Source organism: Apiospora hydei, assembly GCF_038363865.1.
Source record: "Apiospora hydei strain CBS 114990 chromosome Unknown utg000004l_segment0_segment0, whole genome shotgun sequence".
Taxonomy (NCBI): Eukaryota; Fungi; Ascomycota; class Sordariomycetes; order Amphisphaeriales; family Apiosporaceae; genus Apiospora; species Apiospora hydei.
In genome coordinates this window covers 532,637-553,369 of record NW_027117363.1, presented here as the reverse complement: position 1 = coordinate 553,369, position 20,733 = coordinate 532,637, and the positions used below count along the sequence as shown (strand labels likewise).

The 20,733-nt window shown below is 37.1% G+C and overlaps 3 protein-coding genes across 3 annotated transcripts; 2 read left to right on the top strand and 1 right to left on the bottom strand.

The window, feature by feature from the left end:
* Positions 1-427: 427 nt before the first annotated feature.
* On the bottom strand, positions 428-1,703 carry PG997_002672 (nucleoside phosphorylase domain-containing protein; the record flags this gene model as incomplete). Its single annotated transcript, XM_066806987.1, has 2 exons — positions 428-1,521; positions 1,580-1,703. The coding sequence occupies 2 exons, from the start codon at positions 1,701-1,703 to the stop codon at positions 428-430; spliced, it is 1,218 nt and encodes a 405-aa protein (XP_066670605.1).
* A 505-nt stretch (positions 1,704-2,208) lies between these two features.
* PG997_002671 (uncharacterized protein) lies at positions 2,209-2,868 on the top strand (the record flags this gene model as incomplete). Its single annotated transcript, XM_066806986.1, has 1 exon — positions 2,209-2,868. The coding sequence occupies one exon, from the start codon at positions 2,209-2,211 to the stop codon at positions 2,866-2,868; it is 660 nt and encodes a 219-aa protein (XP_066670604.1).
* A 341-nt stretch (positions 2,869-3,209) lies between these two features.
* Positions 3,210-4,759, top strand: PG997_002670 (uncharacterized protein; the record flags this gene model as incomplete). Its single annotated transcript, XM_066806985.1, has 4 exons — positions 3,210-3,236; positions 3,439-3,575; positions 3,622-3,782; positions 3,828-4,759. The coding sequence occupies 4 exons, from the start codon at positions 3,210-3,212 to the stop codon at positions 4,757-4,759; spliced, it is 1,257 nt and encodes a 418-aa protein (XP_066670603.1).
* Positions 4,760-20,733: the final 15,974 nt, after the last annotated feature.

The window sequence follows — 20,733 nt, the reverse complement described above, 5'->3', positions numbered from 1 at the left end:
TTGGTCTTCATTGCAGCTAGTTAATTCCACAGTTCAACCATAACCAACTGTACTTCGATCTAAGGTACCTGCACTTAAGATATCATAGATTTGACGCGTTTGTCGAGTTGCGGCCGGTGTACATGTGTGCTATCTATTGGCTGGCCTGGCGAGCCGAAAACATTACATAGCTATTGGGCCTGTCTAGAGTGCGGAAGACTGCAATAAGTCGACGGGGTTTTAGGTTGCGGGGTAAGTAAGTCCTCCGCAGTAAGCATGCGAACGCAGGACCGATGCTCCAGCACAGGGAAGGGTATCGAGAATTGTTTGATAAGAAAGGTGACAGGCCGCAATTAAATAAATAAAATACGAATCGCCCGTCTACTATTCCACCCTGGCCACAAAAGAAGCTTGACAGGAAGGGTGGAAATGCCAGTCGACGCTAGGGCTAGGCAGTATGGGCATATCGCCCCAGAACCGCCTTCATCACTGACGCTGCCGTCGCCGCGGCAAACAGCTGCCATGCCTTGTTCTTGTGGCTGTCAGCGTAGTCACATATTCCTTTGATAATGATACATGGCACTTCATCCCAAGCGCCAGCACCTTCCATCTCGAAGGCAATAACATCATACTGGGCAGCAATGCGATCGCGGTGTTCTCCAGATTTCATCACCGTATCACTGGATGCCATGCGGCCGACAAAGATTTCAGGACACTGCATATCGTCCAGTGCAAGGTTCCGCTTCGCCTCAAGGCGCTCCCTAGTTACCAACTGGTTCTCGTCGCAATGAAGTTCGCCGCAGGAAGCCACAGCAGCTTGCTCGCAGAAGTTGTCCAACCCCTCATTACAGAGGCTGCACGTCTGCGGTGCGCGATGGTTATGTCGGTAGGCTGCCGCGAATAGTTTGTCTTCGGCCACACCAGGATACTGGTAATCGCATCGCCGGCGCTGACGCACTGCGGCACCTTGTAGCACTTTTAGATATTCTCCAGCCTTCTTCTGTACACGACGTCTTCCCATTTCCGTCTCGAAGCTAGCAATCAGACTGCGGATGTCCTTGCTTGGCCGGCCAAGGCTGTCGTTGATGGTGTCTTTCGCGACAAATGCATTCGGGTATTGCTTACCCAAGCCATGCTGAAGGGTCTTGCTGATCACCACATCGCCGAGCAGCGCGTCGTTAGTGCCCGTGCCCGGCACACCACCACAGACCCCCACCAGGAAGGTGAGCTTCAGGCCAGGAAAGCTCGAACGCATACTGGCCGCGGCCCCAGCCGCCGCCGCTGTACCCATGTTGGGGAGCAATGCTAGCACTACATCGTACTTCCCGATACGACCAGTCGTGTACGTGTTTCTATCCCCGGGCGCACGGCCGTATTGCTCCTCTTCCTCATCCCAGAATTGATCAAACAGTAGGGATACGGCATCGTACTCGAGTGGCAAGGCGCAGACAATGGCTATTTCGAAGCCTTCGCGACGGGATGGTTGGCCGTGGCTCGGCATAAGCGTCTTGGTCTTGTCGGCCTGTAGTCCTTCGAGAAGGTCTGCTTTGGATAAGCCACTCATAATCAAAAATTCATCTTGCGATTTTGAGATCCTTACTACCATGGATGCTGCTGTTATTGAATTGCGTGCCGCGGCTATTGTTATTGTACTGGGCACCGGTGCCTGCAGCGACGTTTTGAGCACCAGAGCCAAAGTTGGTGATCGAGAGATTTGAAGACATAACCGTTAATAAGCCTATTTTCTCGCGATGATTAAGTTTATACACAGACGTTATAAGGCCTGGGTTATGGAGCGGGCGTGCTTTAAGGATATCCTAACGACTGCACACTCGACATAATGCCAATAGCTAACAAGCTATGTTCGGCGACTGGTGAAACCAGTCATCCTAGCAAGTGAATAACACATGTCTCGTGGTGATTGGCTCTTACCCGTATGGCGGCAAGATGATCAGTCAGTGTAGCGGTGTCAGCTTACACTCGACGCAGCCTGCTCCTTGCCTGCTTTATTTGTAGCAAGGCAATTAAAGTTAGAACGTGGGAATTTTCATAACTTCTTTCCTATCTAGTCCCACATAGAATCGCCGTTACCACTACGATTCGGTGAGTGGATATCGTTCCCTATACGTGAATCCAACGAATTATGTGGACAAACTAACAAGCTAACTGCTACAGTCCAACAGCCACCCTTGTCACATCCACTCGCCTTGACTTGCTAGCCGTCTCGAAATGCTGGGGCCAGAAGCTACCCATGTCCGTAACTCGGTCAGGGATGTGAAATCGGCCCTCGAGAACCTCGGGAATGACTACAGTAATCCTAGTGATCCTGAAGAACTTCCCGCAGCTTTCGCCGAAGTCCTCAAGCACCTACCGCCTGTTTGTGATGCACTCGCTTGTGCTAAAGCACAAATAGAGCAGAGAAAGGATGAAAGTACCTGGGCGGAGGTGAAGGATAGCATGGACCAGTGCAAGGCAAAAGCTAGTAGTTTGGAGAGTATCTATGGGAAGGTTGTGCCGTCTGCAGCCGCGCAGAGAATGGAGCGCTACCGCAATGCCGTGCGTGGGCTAGGCAAAGGGGGACGCGTGGAAGTTTTGATGGAAGGCATACTTCGAGATGTGAAGGTCTTGTTAACGGTGGATGAGGGGATGAAAGTGGCAGCCGAAGGACATATCCGCACGTTGGCCGAAGTTATGGCACAGGTGTCGGCAATCCCACCATCACTGCAGGATGACGGCTCAGCTTCAGGTATCTACAACTACGGCTCGGGCCCCCAGAATGTCGTCACAGGCGAGGGACAACAGTACAACAACAACAACACAGGCAATCAGTTTAACGGCAGCACGTTCCACGGCGTTGATCCCTTTAGCCACGATCGACGAGGGCACTGAACGGTGACGCGAGACTCAGGGCTGTATGTAGTTATGGTGGGTGCGGCCAGTCTAGTCTGGACTTAGGCGAGAACAAGCTACCAGAGCCATTGTACGAAGGACGGTTGCTACTTGTGGAGATTAGTCCAGTTCGTCTGCCGGCAGCGCGCATCGTATAGGTACACAGAATCGACTTGCAAAGCATCTACCCATTGTCGAAATTGCGTCCGGGGCGTACTCGCTTAGGATTACTATGACTGGTACCGCGGGATCGCTTTTAGCGTAGCTGCAGCGGGGTATTGTTCTTGGTAGGGACATGGCCAAGGTACAACAGGTGTGTTTGCTTGAGCCCCATTGCAAGTATGACCAATAGCCAGGCTGTGAAACGCGTATGCCGCGCAAGGCACACAACAAGACGGACCGCTCGCTTCATACAACCTACCTCTGTACCCCGCCTCAGTTTTGGCAGTGCGCGTATTGTCTTCTTCTGTCTTCCTCATGAGCGACGCCTTCTATTTCAAAACATCAAAAGGCATGGCCACCCAAAGTTGTCTGAAGAAGTCAGTTATTTGTATTCTACAATGTACAAAGCAACCTTTAGAGGTGCCGGCTGACCACGTCGGTCGTGTTAACGTTTTGCAGCGCCGGCGCGTTTCATCAGAACAGTTCCACACAGATGGTTCCCACGACTGGCGCTGGTTCTGCGCAGAGGCGTCGGTCTGTATCATGTCAGTTTATACCTTCACACGCAATTTTGTCTGCTGACCGGAGCAGCTTCGCAAGTGCCAGCAGCATTCGCTGCTGTCCACGGTGCCTGCACACATTCAAGGAAGCTTTTGGCATGCCTGAACTATGGTGGACAGACAGTTGCAAGAACTCGAATGGTTATTTCGGCTGCGAAACGATACAGGATGCCACAAGTATTGCAGATCTCGGTAAGCAGATATTCGGAGGGGCAAGCAGGAGCTAATGGGATGCAGCCACATGGGCGTATTTCGAAACGAAGCTGCTAGACGAACAAACACAGTATAAGTGGCTGAAATTCAACGTTTTCGCTCACTGGAAAGCAGCATCGAAACAGATGGCGATCCTGGTGTTTGATGTGCCGCCGCCTCATGAAGAGCAGATGACCGAGCTGTTCACGAGCCTACAAACAGACGAAACGGCTGACCCATTTTGGGTTTACGTGACGCTAGCGGGCGAGATCGTGCGCTTCCAGGATACAGCCGTATGGGCCGTGCGCGATTATGTTAGATTGAAAGAAAAGGAGGGGAAGCCAGAAGGGAAGCCAGAACCAAACTATCGGCGCCTTCACGATCTTGCGCGGCACGCCGTCCATGTCACGGAGACGACCGATGTAGCTCTCGGAACAATGCATGCGATTTTGGTGCATCATGAAGCTTTCAAGACAAGGGTACATAACGATCGTACTTGGCAGAAGGTACACAACCGCCTGCTCTTCTTCCGACAAATGCTCGAAGGCCTGCGCTGTCGATCCAATTCGAACGAGAAGAGGCTTCTGAACGAAATACAACTCGCTTTTCACATGGTTGTTCAGTACGATTCGGGGACTTCCGTTGATATTGGCAAGGCTACACAGGAGGACAGCGCTGCGATGAAGACGATCGCTACACTGACGCTTATCTTTCTTCCGCCGACGTTTATATCTACAATTTTCAGCATGTCGTTCTTCAACTTCGATGCGGAAACGGGCTGGAAGGTTTCGAACAGGTTCTGGGTGTACTGGGCCTTTGCAGTACCGATGACCCTCCTGACGACTGGGCTATGGTACTATTGGCAAAGAAGGTTCAGTCAGACGCGAGTTCATGGCAACCAGACATCACAGTACGAGAGGCAGCAACTGCTTGACGCAAGGCACACCCCGGGTTTAGCAATATTTCGACGACGGTAATTCGGGCGCCACAGAGCTGGGCCAAACCGCATTGATTAAATATCTTCTCACTAGCCTAATGGGCTGAGTTCTGAGGACGTGTCACCATCTAACAAACGCGAAGCGCTACTGCTCGCCTTATACCAGACCATCACCTCGCCCCACGAAACTGGACGACTTGGCCTGTGAAAAAATTGAGGTTCGACCGGCTAACGAAATCAGCCTCTGCAGCTCGGTCGTCGTGGGACGGCCCGTACCGCTACGCTAACACGGCCGGAAGGTTATCGTTGCGGAACAAATAGACCTTCATTAGATCTGGACGAGCAGCCGAATCTATATACCGGATACACGGCGGTTTCTGCTTAAACCTAGCTTGGCCAGCTTCGCGGTGATTGTTTGTGAGCCATAGACGCGCTATGTCACCGCCGAACGCCGGGAGATGTTCATAATCTTATTACTTGCGCTTCTATCATGTCCAGATATAAATACTCATTAAACCCTAAAAAGTCCACTTAAGTCAGACTAATGAAAAATTACAAAGCTCCGCGGGAAAAGTGTGGAAGAATCCATGCCAGGTAGGCGATTGATGTAGAGGTTGGGGTAAGTTATATAATCTAGTGTAGCTCGCGCAGGCGATCTTATCGCAAGCTGGAGCTTAACAGCTACATACTAGCGCTAGAAATGCATTGTTCTAATAGTGTTATAGGACGCCGATAAGCACTAAAGTGCACTGCGTTAAAAGTTTTATAACGTGGTTTACTATTAAGCGGGCTATATTATTAAGCGGGCCACTCTTTTTATACCTTACTATTTTTATATAAATTAATTTAATTATAACGTTTTAAATTAATTAAAATTATTCGCTATCGAAATTATTAACGTAGTTTACTATTAAGTGGTTCGTATTATTATTAGCATTCGTATAAATTACCTAAGGATGCACCGAAAGAGCTAGTGCGCAGGCACTATGGAGTGTAAAGATTAGTAGGATCGAAACGGTGAAGTCCGTAGGTCCGTTGTTTTTAAGGGTGTTCGTAGCGCGACACGCCCTTATTATATTAATATAGAGAATTATTTAAAAATATATTTAAAAAAATAAGTAATAAAATAGTTATAATTATTTAAATATTAAGGATTTAAAACTTTATTATAATATAGTAATATTTTTTAGATTATATTATTACTCGTAATAGTTATTAATTAATATTCCTCTTTTTATACACTTTAATTATTTTTACTATATTTAAAGGTAAATATTTAAGCGCTAACGATAGCTTTAGGTTTTATAATAGCATTAAGTTCGACCCGGTAACGTTTATAATAAACGTTATATCCGACCTACTATAAATAATAAAATAATTATCTAAGCTTAATAAAAATACTCTCTACGCTTTTTTATCCTAGTAATAAAAGAAAGGTTAAAATACGTACGACTAACTTTTTCGAAAACAAGAGAAAGTAGAGATAACGAAAGTTAAGGCCCGACAGTAATTATAAGCGTTATAAGAGCGTAACGAGATATTTAACTAAATAGCCGCTAAGCTTACTATATAAGTAAATACGTTTTAAGTTTATTAATAATAATACGAAAAAGCTAATAAGAGGAATATTTTAATAGCGGCTACGAAGGGCGAGTTATTCCGTTTTAAAAAAAAAAAAAAAGAGGCCCGCAATAAAAGTTATAAGGCACTCGTCACAACGTTCCGAGGGTCCTAGAGCGGATACCTTAAAGTAATAAGAACACGATTAGTAGGAATCTTTCCCAGCGTAAAAAGAGGGTGGCATCACAGCCACCAACGAGGCCGCCGGAGCCGGGCCCGGCGGCAACAGAGAGACCCGAGAAGGTTCTGCGAGAAAACCTTCCCGGCAGAGTTTAGGGCCACCAGGGTCACCAGGACCGTCTGATCCCGACTCAAACGGGCCTCCAGGAGGCCCCTGGCGCGGTAGAGCAAACCGCCGGGCGAAGAGGAGCCCCGGTTACACCGGCCCAGCATTACTAAAGTCGATGCCACCGTTAGAGGACGACGAGGAAATAAATTAGAAGAGTTTCTATTTTAAACCCGATAAGCAGCATTTTTTTAAAGGAGCTATTAATTAAAATAGCTATAGTAATATATTTACGTTAGCGTTACGATGCGTAAATATTTTTAACGATACTTACTTTATCGATAGAAACGAAATAAAAATTACCGCCGTAATTTAACGTACGGTAAAACCTAGCCCCTTAGCCTTAATTTAAAAAATATAAAAAAGTACCGATATATTTAATAAATTTTTTTAAAATATACGGCTAGCTCGGTTTATCCCGAAAAACTTTTACCTTTAAAAGATTTACGATATATAAATATAAAAACAGAAACCTAATTAATTTTTTTATTTAATAAGAAAAAGAATTAAACGACTACCTTATTTTAATTAAGATAAAATTACCCGAATTATATAAAATTAACTGGTTTTTTAATTTTACGAAAAAAGCTAAGTTTTAATATTAATCGATATCGTTATCCTTACGAAATAACTAGTTTATACTAGTTTTCGTTATAAAAAACTTTATTACTTCTTAAAAAGCGTATGCTTAAAACAAAGGCAGTACGCACAGCGCTTAAAGGGGTAAAGGGGAAAAAGCCGTAGGCGAGACAGTAGCCCGTTTAATAATAAGCTGCCCCGAAAAATAAAAATAAGAATCCTTTATATTTTAAATATAAAAAGTATAGGCATATAGTAAGCGATTACTTTAAAAAGGCGTTTAATAGCGGCTAGACGGCTTAAAAGAGTAATATTAAAAGCGGTACGAGGGTATAAGTTACCTCGCGTAGCTTATTAATAAAATTAAAGGGTATTAATTACGGTTTTATTATATATTATATATAGTCGGCTAGGGCATCGAACTTAGTATAGTTTAACGAGTTAGTTCGGCATTATTAAAGAAAGCTAAAAACTGCGAAATTTAAGCAGCCCGGACCCTTTAAATAGCTAAGAGTAGCGGATCCTTTTAACTACGAGGAGGATTATAAAAGGAATCCTAGTAAAATTACTAGCGTATCGTACGTTTATTCTAATCGGTTACCGGAAAATAATAAACTTTTATAAGATTTAAGTGCCGATATAAACATTACGAATTTTATAAGCGATTTCGTTAAAAGCACCGTTATAAATATTATAAACCGAAATTTTAAAATTAATATTAACGGAGGGCTAATTATAGATGTAACGGTTAAGCACGAAGCTTAGGCCTTACACCAGCTAGCGACAGACCAACGGCTATCCCTAGGTCACACGAACCCCGTCCGGGGACCTTATATAGGTGCGGCCTCCGTCCTTACCGTAGATAGCCTCTTTTTTCTCTTTATCTCTGTTATTTTCGTTAATAGATACATATACTTATCGCTGTGGCTATATCCCCGTCTACGCTAATGCTCGCCGTAATATAATAATAAAGATTATTTAAAGCCGAGGTTACTTTATCTCTTAGGTTTAATTACTCTTTATTTTTTTTAAATACGTTATTATTTTACGTCCTCTTTTTTTCCGCCTACCTATAGATATGGCGACGAATACTCCCTTTTCGGAAAACGATAGTTTTTTCGATAACCGTACGATTTATGCCGCACCAGCGGCTATTCCTTTTAAAGTTCCCTTCGGCGCTCGAGTTAAAACCCGGGGTGCCGCATTAGGACGATCCAAAGCTGGAGCCTATAATTCTAACCCTCGTAAGGCCGCAGAGGCTTCCGCCCTTAAAAAAAAGGTACTAGAGCTGCCTATTACGATTATTAACCCCCTCGTTAAAATATTTTAATAATTAAAGTTTATAATAAACCGCCTCGCTTAATTAAAGGGCTAGTTTAATATTATTCTAATTACCTTTCGATTTACCCCTCTACTACTTTTCGTAGAGCGAAGGTTTAAGTTACTTAACTCGCTTTTACCCTAACGGTAACCTTCGTATAAAATAGCCGTTACCGCGGTAGCGCTAGGATATACTTTTAAGCTATAAAATCTAGACTAATTAACGAATAAAGTCTCCTTTATTTTTAAAGAATAGGAAACGCTTACGTTTTATAAACTAGAGTATAATGCGTAGTTTTTTCCGAACGAGGGCACCCGATTCGCTTAGCTTATATCGTTAATTTCGGGGCTTACTATAGCCGTATTAACCCTTTATTTCGATAAGAGCTCCTCGTTAATATACTTTATTTTTCGTAAAGTATACGATTTACTGCGATTATTATTTAATAACCCCGACCGTAAAAGTGTAGTTAAAGACGAGTTAATTAACTTTTAAATAAACCTCGATACGAAGTTCTTCGAATTTTACGCGAAGTTTATTAAGTTAATTAGTTTAGCTAAAGTTTCGTATTTAAAGTAGAAATACGAGCTAAATCGAAAGCTTACTAACCGGTTACGAACCTTTATCTTATACTACTATATAGATTCGTTTCTAAACTTCTAAGGATTCCGCGTACGTTGCTCCGAGGTGCACTAATAGCTAAAGGAGATAACTAGGAAGTCTCCACCCCGGGCGACTAGGTTTTTTTATATAAACGCTAAAGTAACAGCCCGGCGCTCCCTTAAACTTATTACGCCTAAGCTAAGCGCCCCGGTTACTACGTTAGTCTATTAACCTACCAGCTCAGTTTTAACCGCTTCGATAAAAACGCCCATTAACGCTCCTCGGGCAACCACACTCGCCACACGCGAATCGCTAGCTCTTAAAGCTATACCGAACCCTTTTAAGTTTATTTATTATAATTATAAAAAAGCTAGCTATTTTATTAATTAATACCCGGAAGATCGTATAGATATAAATACGATTACTAAGTAGATTAAATTTTATAGCTTATTAAAAAAATCGGGAAAAGAGGAAGCTTAAGTAAAGTCTCTCGTTTAAGCCTTATATTTAATATTAACCAGTTAATGATAGAAATAATCGAACTTTTCTTTTTTAAGAATTTAATCGGAAATAATACTTTTATTATTAACGTAATAATTAAAAGAAATAAAATCGCTGTTTCCTTACGCGTATTAATTAATATTAAAATATAAGTATAATTATTAGCCGATAAAGCGTTTTACGTACGCCTCGCTTAGGCTTAGTTTTTCCCCTAAACCGTTTATAATAAACCGGTTACCGTAAAAAAGATTCGAAAACATAGTTATTTAATCGATTTAAAACTCTATTACGGCTAATTTTTAAATATACGGTCGTATTTTTTACGATATGCCTCTTTTAAAAGCTAATTTAAGCGATCGATAAGATTTTTAAGTAATTATTAAGCTACGGTTTTTTTTCTATTATCGATTAATACTAAACTGCGGCCGTTAACGCTTTTATTTTCCTCTAAACTTATTATATTAAAAAAATTAATATTCCGATATTATTATACCCGTACGGAACCTTTAATAAAAACTCGATTAAAAAGCACAGCGCGATATAAAGCGAAGAGACCGTCGATAAAAAAGCACGAGAGCTTAATTAGGTTTTACCGACTACAATAGCCATTATTAAGATCGTAAAAAAAACTGCAGGAACTATATCGTGAGAGCAGAGCTAGCGAAAGGCGCTATGGAAAATGGATTAGGCACTTAAAGGGGCCTCTACACCACCGAGCCGACCCTGTGACTTTTCGAAGCGCCCGGGTTTATTTCCCCTCTCTTTAAACGTTTATTTAATCTTAGGGGACGCTTATTTTCGTAATTTACGGCGCCCGGTTAGTTATAAATACCACGTTACCAATAAATGCTATTTCTCGGTTTTTATTTTTAACCGGTTAATCGAAAACTTTTTATAATAAAAAGACGAAGTAACCCGGGACGAAATTCTCTAAAAGCTGCCTTAAGATTACGAAAAATTTTACGATATTTTTTCGAAAATAAAAAGCGACTACTTGCCCCCGCACCGGGATAACGATTATAAAATCGAGCTAATCCTCGACGCTCCTCCTATATAAACGTATCCACTTTATAATATGTTTATCGATTAATTAATTACTTTAAAAGAGTACCTCACTGAAAACTTTCGAAAAGAATAGATTATACCTAATAAAACTAAATACGGATCCCCCGTTTTTTTCGTACGAAAACCTAACGGTAGTCTCCGATTTTATATCGATTACCGGGAGCTAAACGTACGTATTAAAAAAACCGTTACCCTTTTACCCTTAATCGAAAAAATATTAGAACGTATCGTACGCGTAAAGGTGTATATTAAACTAAATATTCGATAGGCTTTCCATCGAATTAAAATAAATAAATAATCGAAAGACCTTATTACCTTTTAAACGCGTTTCGAGCAGTATAAATACCGGGTAATGCCTTTCGGCCTTTATAATAATCTTAATACGTTTTAACGCTATATTAATAAAGTTTTATTCTCGTTTCTCGATAAGTTTTACACCGTTTACATCGACGACATCCTTATTTTTTTTAAAGACTTAAAAAGCTTATAAGGAGTATATTCGTTAAGTTTTATAAAAACTACGCGAAATAAGCCTCTAGGTAAACATTAAAAAGAGCGAGTTCGGCGTGATTAAAACTAAGTTTCTTAATTATATTATTTTAACCACGGGTATTTCGATTAACCTTAAAAAAGTAACCGTTATAACTACTTAAAAACCGTTTACACGAGTACGAAAACTCTAGTCTTTTTTTAAATTTAATAATTTTTACCGTTAATTTATCGATAAATTTAGCCGTATCGCGAAGCCTTTATATAAATTAACCGCGTCCTCGTTTTAAGAATAAACTTAAGAACATTAATCCTTTTTTAACGAGCTTAAGGCCGTTATTATTAGCGCGCTAGTCTTTTCGCACTTCCGTGAGGACCGCGTCACTAGGGTGAAAACTGATGCCTTTAACGGGGTCGTATTGGCAGTGCTTGTGCAGGAGAACGATTAGGGCGAATAGTATCTAGCTGCCTTTTTTTTAAAACGATAACACCGACGGAATATAATTATATAATCCACGATAAGGAGTTTTTAACTATAATATACGCCTTATAAGAGTAAGAGTAAACGCTAGTTTTTTGCCGACGTTAGTTCGATATTTATACCGATTATTAAGCTTTATAATATTTCGTTATAAAACGAAAGCTTAACTCGCGTTAAGTTTTATAGAGTAAATTCTTTTTTCGTTTCGATTACTAGTTTTATTATAAGCTCGGTAAATAAAACCTAGTTACCGATATTTTCTCGCGGAAAGCCGAAGACTTAATAACGCAGTAAACTATTAAAAAATAAAGTAAAACTTAGGTTCTCCTCCCTCTTAACGCGTTCGCAGGTGGTACATCGACAGATTTAGTTATAACACTCTTTTTAAACGAGTAAACAATACTTCCCGCCGATTAAGGCCGCATAGAGGAGACCGAAAAGCCGGAAGAGTTTTAAGGAATTCTACTGGTTAACGCGATACTATTCGCTAACCGGAAATCTTTTAAACTAAACTAAAAGCGGCAGCGTATATTAAATAGGGACGAAAACTATACCCTTTATAACGAACTACTATTATTTTAAAAAGGTTAATAATATTAAACAAAATAAACCTTCGGACGCGCCTATACGACGAGTTTTATTATCCACTTAACCGCACTTATTTAAAGCGGAATAAAATACGTAAAATACTCCGAGAGCGATACGTATAGCCGGGCATAAAAGCCTTTATTAATCGATACTATACTTACTACCCCGAGTGCTTACGCAGCCGCGCGACCCGTTAAAAACCGGCAGGATTACTCTAGCCTTTTTTTATTCCGGAACGTCTTTAGTAATATATAAGCATAGACTTTAAATTAATATTAAAGGATAAAAAGGGTTACGATTCGGTTTTAATAGTTATTAATAAATTAAAAAAGCGATCTTTTTTAATTTCTACTTATAAAACATGCATAGTAACTAAGCTAACGAAGCTTTATTACCTTTTCCCTTAACGAATTTATAATACTCTTAAAACTATTACTTCGAATAAAAGCCCTTAGTTTATAATAGACTTTTCGAACGAGTTTATTAAACTAACCGGTATTAAGCTATAATAGTTTACGGCCGAATATCTTTAAACTAATAAATAAACGGAGATCGTTAACTAGTTTTTTTAAATAAAACTGTGGCCCTTTATTAATTACTTCTAGAACGACTAGTTAAATTTATTACCCTACCTCGATTTCGCGTATACTATTTAGCCCTATAATAATACCGGGCTTTTACCGGCAGAAATAAAAATAGGGTATTTATTAAAAATAACTTTCGATTAGGAAACACGTTTATATACGACGTTATTACTACGGGAGAAGTTTTCGAGGGAAGAGGCACGAAGCTTTACGAAACGCCGCGATGAGGCTATCGTTTTCGCTAAGATAAATATATAAAAAATTTAAGAGGTTTAACGGAAACAAGTAAATAAAGCCCGTCGGCTTATCGATTAATAAATTAGGGATATAGTTTACGTTCGTCGTAAAAATTAAAGTATTAATCGTTCCCACGATAGCTTAAATAATTTTTACGTAGAACCGTATAAGGTTTTAAATAACCCGTATAAAAACGCTTACGAGGTCGACCTCCCCGCCGAGATAAAAATTAACCGTGTAATTAATATTAATAAACTATTTAAAATACTTTAAAACCCGGTGCCCGGACAGCGTATTATACCCTTAGATCTTATAATAATCGATAAAAAATAAGAGTATATAGTTTTAAAGGTAGTTTTTTTTAGGCTTTTAAAAGGTAAGTTCTAATATTAAATTAATTAATTAAATTATAACCTAAACTTTATATAATACCCGGCTATTAATTTAAAAAACGCAGTTATACGAGTAAAAAAGTTTCACGAGGTAAACCCGGACGCGCCGGGATTACCACTTAAGCTAAAGGAATAGATTACGGCAGTAATTAATAATAGGCTATTAAACGATATTTTTAATAATAAGCTTTTATAAAAAGTTAAAAAAAACGTAACTAAGAAACGCCGTCGGCGCCACGTTAAATAATAAACGGAACCGGCCCTGCTAGGCCTCCGTGGAGAGGGGGATAATATAACGGCTAAACACGAAGCTTAGGCTTTATACTAACTAGCGATAAATTAATAGCTATCCTTAGGTTATACGAACCCCGTCCGGGGACTTTATATAAGTACGGCCTCCGTCCCTATCGTAAATAGCCTCTCTTTTCCTCTTTATCTTTATTATTCTCGTTAATAGATGCATATGCCTATCGCTATGGCTATATCCCCGTCTGCGCTAATGCTCGCCGTGACATGGTGGACGGCATCGATCTCAGCGAGTAAAAGATCGAAAATATGCCCTATATTACCTGCGATATAGCTAAGATATAAAAGTTTTTTTAAAAGAACCACAGCATTTAATATAATACGTTAAAAAGATTATATAAGTAGATTTAAGTTAAATTAAGCTTATATTTATCGATAAAAAGCTATACTTTTTTTTTATAATCGATAAGTTTAATTATAAAAAGCGTTATAACGATTATAAAAAAAGGGACGAGGTTTCGAAAAACTTTATAAGTTATTTTAATTAGCTTAACGCCCGACTAGCCTTATAGCCGAAGGATTACCTAGGCCGTTAAAAGATAATTAAAACGCTTAAAATAAATAAAAGCATTAAATTTAACGTATTAGCGATCTAGAGCTATTATTTTAAACATAGTATCGATTTCGTTACCTCGTTACCGCATAATTAGTACTAGAATAGTATAATAAAACGGTATATACGATTTATTTAAAATAAGGCTCGAGCTACCTATATATAATTAAAAATTCCGACTTGTTTTTAATCTTACGTTTTAAGGGTTATAATATATACCTTAAATAAAATAACGTAATCCACCGTGGCTACTACCTTTAATTAACTGTTTAACGAGGGGATTAATATTAAACGAGTAAAGCTTAACTGCCGAAAACTCCGGATTATTAACACTCACTGTATCGTTTTAATCGACGTTAAAGAGCGTATTACTATAAAGAAAATAAAGCCTAAAGGCGTAGAGGTAATATTTTTCACTTATAAAAAATTAATTAACTACGTTATTTAATTAATTAACGGCGGGAAGCTACTAGTTTTATTACACGTTACTTTTTACGAGGATATAAAAGAGGGTATTTTAATTGCCGACTTAAAAGATATTATAAAATCCTTACCCTCGTATATATAGAAGCGGCTACGATATAAAGCATAAAAAGATATAAAAATAAAAGCTCGCGATTAAAACGTAATAATAAATAATTATACCGATAACGAGTTTAATAAAATTAAGTAAAAAGGGCTAAAAAAAGAAAAAGTAGGAATTATACCTTACTAAGGGACTAGCCTTGATATTTTTAATAAATGCCTACCTAGACGACGTTTACTACGACGCGAGCAGTATCGGAAATACTACTAAGGCCCACGAGGATCACCGTGTGGTATACCCCTTAGATATAGCTATTTTTCGCGTAAAGGAGTTAAGGGGCACACTATTTAAAGTTAATAATATATACGATTTAAATATAAAAAAATATTATACTAATACGACTTATTATTATACGTTACTCACGATAGAGGATATGCTTTAAAAGGGGGTGAGGTTATTAATTTTCGATTCTTTCGATTTTAACCCCCTTAATCGGCACGAAAAGAACGAGGAAAACCTTAACTTCCTCGACTTACCTACTTTCCGATTATATGCGGCTAGCCTAAAGAACGAACCTAGCTTCCGGGAAGCTATAAAAGGCCCTGAGCGCCCGCTATAGTAAAACGCTATATTTAAAGAGATTTAAAAGAACCTAAACAGAGGAATATTCGATTTCTAGTTACGATTAAAAGCTTATTAAAACTTAATCGACGTTAAGTAAGTATTAAAAAAGAAGTATTTATTTATTAAAGCACTTAATAAGCTTAAGGCTCGTATCGTAGTTAAAGGGTTTACTTAAAAAAAAAGGTAAACTATAACGAGATTATCGTAATAACGGTTAAATTAATATTTTAACGTATCGTGTTAACCTTAACGGTAATTAACGAGTAATATATTAAGTAAATCGACTTTATCGTAGTATACCTTAATAAACGGTTAAAAAAAATATTTATTTACGTTAATTCGATATATTAAAAGAGTTCTTTTAAACGTACCCTAATTAAACAACGAAGTATAAATAGCGCTTAAAATCGATTATATAGTTTCTTTTACCGCTATATAAACTTAAATAATTTAGGGTAGTATAGTAGTTCACTATTAAAAATATATTAAAAAAGCTAAGCTTTAAGCCTTTATAATACGTCGACGTAATATATTATAATAAAAAGGTAAGGATATTAATAGCTTCGTATATCGACGACTTTTTAATTATTAAAGCAGATCTTTAAGGGATCGAGAATACCGTTACGGAGATTAAAAAGTTAGTATTAGTTAAAAACTTAAAGGACGTAGATTAATTCTTAAAAGTAAAACTATTACGGTTTTTTAAAACGGGCGATATTCGATTTAATTAATAATAATATCTCGGTAAGGCCGTAAATAACCTAGGTTTTAAATTAGCTAAATCGGTTAATATACTAGTCGCCTTAAAATTAAAAAACGTTATTATTCGTAACCCGGGCGAAATTAAAAAGGATAATATTATTAGTTTCGTAAATACGGTAAACACTTTCGCTTATTCGGCGTATATCGCTAAGATCGATTTAATATACACTGCTTTATTATAAGCTCGGTTTATAAATAACCTAAGCGAGAAGCATTAAAAAATATTAAATAAAATGCCGAAATACGTTAAGGGTATAAATAATTTAATTATTTAATATAAGGCGTTTATTTTTAATTATTTATATTATAAACATAACGCTTTAAAACTATTCGTAATAATAAACGTCGACTTCGTTAAAAATATTAAGTTTATTAAATTAACCACTAGCTTCGTTATTTTCTTAATAAGATATTTAATAGTTTAATTATTAAAATTATAAAGTTATATAGCACTGTTTATTACGAAGGCCGAATTTATCGCCGTTAGCGCATGCGTTAAAGAGCTAGCATAAGTGCGATCTTTTTTAGAGGAGATCGGTTAAATACTCTAAGGCCTGGTCACTATGTTAATAAATAACACTAAAGCTATTTCATAGACCGAGAGCACTGTTATAAATTAAAAAAAAACGTTACGTTAAAATATATTATAACTACGTACGCGATAAAGTTTTAATAAATAAAATTAAGCTTAAATTCGTATTAAATAAAGATAATCTAGCGGATAGATTTATTAAAGCTTTAAAGGGAGCGAACTTTTAAAGCTAATTAAGTTAATTAAAACTAAAACGTTTCTATTAATATTATAAGTAATAGTGATTTAATTTCCGGTAAAAAGTAGTCATTAAAAAGGGGTGTTAATATTTATATAGATTACTTAAAAATATACCGAAAGAGTTAATGCGTAAGCACTATAAAATATAAGGATTAATAGGATCGAAACGATAAAGTCCGTAGGTTCGTTATTTTTAAGGGTATTCGTAGCGCGACAGGCCCTTATTATATTAATATAAAGAGTTACTTAGAAATATACTTAGAAAAATAAGTAATAAAATAATTATAATCACTTAAATATTAAAGATTTAAAACCTTATTATAATAATTATTAAGTGGTTTACACTTATTATTTCTCGACCTTTATTAAACTTTAACGCGTAATAACTTTATAATTATAATACTTAATTTAATTTAAAAAGACCGGATCGGTTTAATTATTTAAGCGACACGAAAGCCTTTAAATCTATTAAGTAAAAAAGATATTGTAAAAGTATACGACGTTTTTAAAACTATTTTACATTACCGAATCTACGGCCGAATTTTACGACGCGATATTTAATATTTACGGTATAAATTAAATACGAATAAAAAAGAGGTATTTCGTAAATATATAATTAATTTAAATATCCGCGGGATATTTCTTAAAATCGCTAGTGTAGAAAATATAGCTAATCTCTTTACCGCGTCGCGCGGCGGCGAACGCGTCGGTAAGCACTAAGTTAAGCGATTTATTAACCGTAACCTAAACTTTAAAACTAGAATAAATCGTCGATACGATTATTAAAAAGCTCTTTACGAGGATTTAAACGTTATTTCCGGCTGGTTTAAATTAATCGCGAATATAAAGGCTAAATACGGTATTTTAAACGAAAACATATAGAATTTTAATAAAACCGGCTTTATAATAAGTATAATCGGGTTAACCCTCGTCGTAATACGCGCCGATCGGCGTGGGAAGACGAAGTCGGTTTAACTTAGTAATCGGGAATAGTCGACGGCGATTAAATGTATTAATTCGTAAAGCTGGTATATTCCGCCTTTTTTAATTATTTAAGGCTAATATTACTTCGCGAATTAATCACGCGAGAGTGGTTTATTAAGTAATTAAATAATTAAACCGATTTTTAATAAATAAACCGATAATAAAATAAGCTTAAACTAGATTAAATATTTCGATAAATATATTAAATTATAAACGAAAAGTCGTTACCGCCTCTTAATTCTTAACGGCCACAAGAGTTATATTTCGGCCGAATTCGAGGTATATTATTAAAATAACGATAACGTGGTTTACTATTAAGTCGAATATATTATTAAGTCGGATACTTTTATTATTAACTTATTTAATTAAACTTTAATACGTAATAATTTTATAACTATAATGCTTTATTTATTTTAAAAAGAGCGGATAACTTTAGTAATTTAAGCGTTACGAAACGGTTTAACCCGAATTAATTAAAGAGCTGCGGCGAAACATTACGTCGTCTTATTATTTACCCTTAGTAACCGACTTTATAGCCGAACTGTACGACGCGAAATTTAATATTTAAAATATAAATTAAATACGATTAAAAAAGAGGTGTTTCGTAAATATATAATTAATTTAAATACCCGAGGGATGCCTTTAAAGATAGTTAATATAGAAAATATAGCTAATCTCTTTATCGCGTCGCGCGGCGGCGACCGCGTCGGTAAGCACTGGGCTAGGCGCTTTATCGACCGTAACCCGGACTTTAAGATTAAAATAAACCGTTGGTACAATTATTAAAAGATTTTTTATAAAGATTTAAAGGTTATTTCCGGCTAATTTAGCCTAGTTATTAATATTAAAATTAAATACGGTATTATTAACGAGGATATATAAAATTTCGACGAGACCGGCTTTATAATAAGTATAATCGGGTTAATACTCGTCGTAATACGCGCTAATCGGCGTAGGAAAGCGAAATCGGTTTAACTTAATAATTAGGAATAATCGACAGCCATTAAATGTATTAATTTATAAAGCTAATGTATTCCGCCTTTTTTAATCGTTTAAGGTTAATATTACCTCGTGAACTAGTTACGTGAGAGTGATTTACCGGGCGATTAAGTAATTAAACCGACTTTTAATAGATAAACCGATAATAAGATAGGTTTAAATTAAATCAAGTATTTCGATAAATATATTAGATTATAAATAAAAAGTCGTTACCGCCTCCTAATTTTCAACGACCACGAGAGCTATATTTCGGCCGAATTCGAGGCATATTATTAAAATAATAATATTATTACTATTAGTATGCCTCTTTATTTATCGCACTTACTTTAACTTTTCGATATAGCATTTTATTTACCTTTAAAACGTGTTTATTCGAAGGAAATCGAGCTATTTATTAAGGCCTCGATAAATTATATTACGAAGTTTAAGTTCTTTATCGCGTTTAAGGCCGTATATTTTACTATTTTTACGAAAATTAATATTAAATTTAGATTTAGCGTATCCGGCTTAGTATTTCACTATCCGGACGAAGTAATAAACAAGCTGGATATATAACTTCGGACGCCTATACCGGAGTAGTCGCGACCCGGGACTTTAAGCACGTATAACCTTTAAACGCCGTTTAATTCGTAATAAACGACTAAGTATTCTATTTATATTAAAAGAGGGTGTTTACTTATTAAAAAAGTTCTTTAACGTTAATTTTAAATACGGTAAACTAAATAGCGAAGGGTATAACCCGAATAGCCTACAAGGTGACTATATTAAAAGATTAGGTCCGCACCTTTCAAGATGCTAATTTAGCCCTTTCGAAGCGCCGGAAAGCTAAAAAATTACAAGTCCAGCTTAGAGGAGCCCTTATTATTAAAGAATTTTAAGCGCTATAGAACGAGAAGGTAAAAGGGAAGCGTCCACCGACCGGCGAAGGCGAAAATGGTAGCTCGTCGAAACGACGCGCGACGGGCGGTAGGCGCTGTGGCAACTGCGGCGAAACCGGTCATAATGCGCGAACGTGTGAAAAGGATATAAAATTAAGTAGCGAATTAAATAGCGAATAATTTTAATTAATTTAAAGCGTTATAATTAAATAAATTTATATAAAAATATCGAGATATAAAAAAAGTGTGCGACTTAATAATATATTCGACTTAATAGTAAACCACGTTATTATTATTATTAATATACCTCTTTATTTATCGCACCTGCTTTAAATTTTCGATATAGCACTTTATTCGCCTTTAAAGCGTGCTTATTCGAAGAAAATTAAGCTATTTATTAAGGCCTCGATAAATTATATTACGAAGCTCGAGTTTTTTATCGCGTTTAAAGCTATACATTTCGCTATTTTTACGGAAATTAATATTAAATTTAAATTTAACGTATCCGGCTTAATACCTTATAACCCGAATAAAGTAATTAATAAATTAAATATACGTCTCCGGACGTTTATACTTAGCTTATCTTGTCCGGGGACGGCTAATATTTACGACCTTTAAACGCCGTTTAACCTTTAATAAATAACTAAGTACTTTATTTATATTAAAAAAAAGTGTTTATTTATTAAAGAAGCTCTTCGACGCCGATTTTAAATACGATAAACTAAATAGCGAAAAATATAATTAAAATAGTTTATAAAATAATTTTTATATATAATCGGATACGTATTTTAAAAAAGGCTAATTTAGCCCTTTCGAAACGCCGAAGAGCTAAAAAGTCGCGAATCCAGCTTAGAGGAGCCTTTA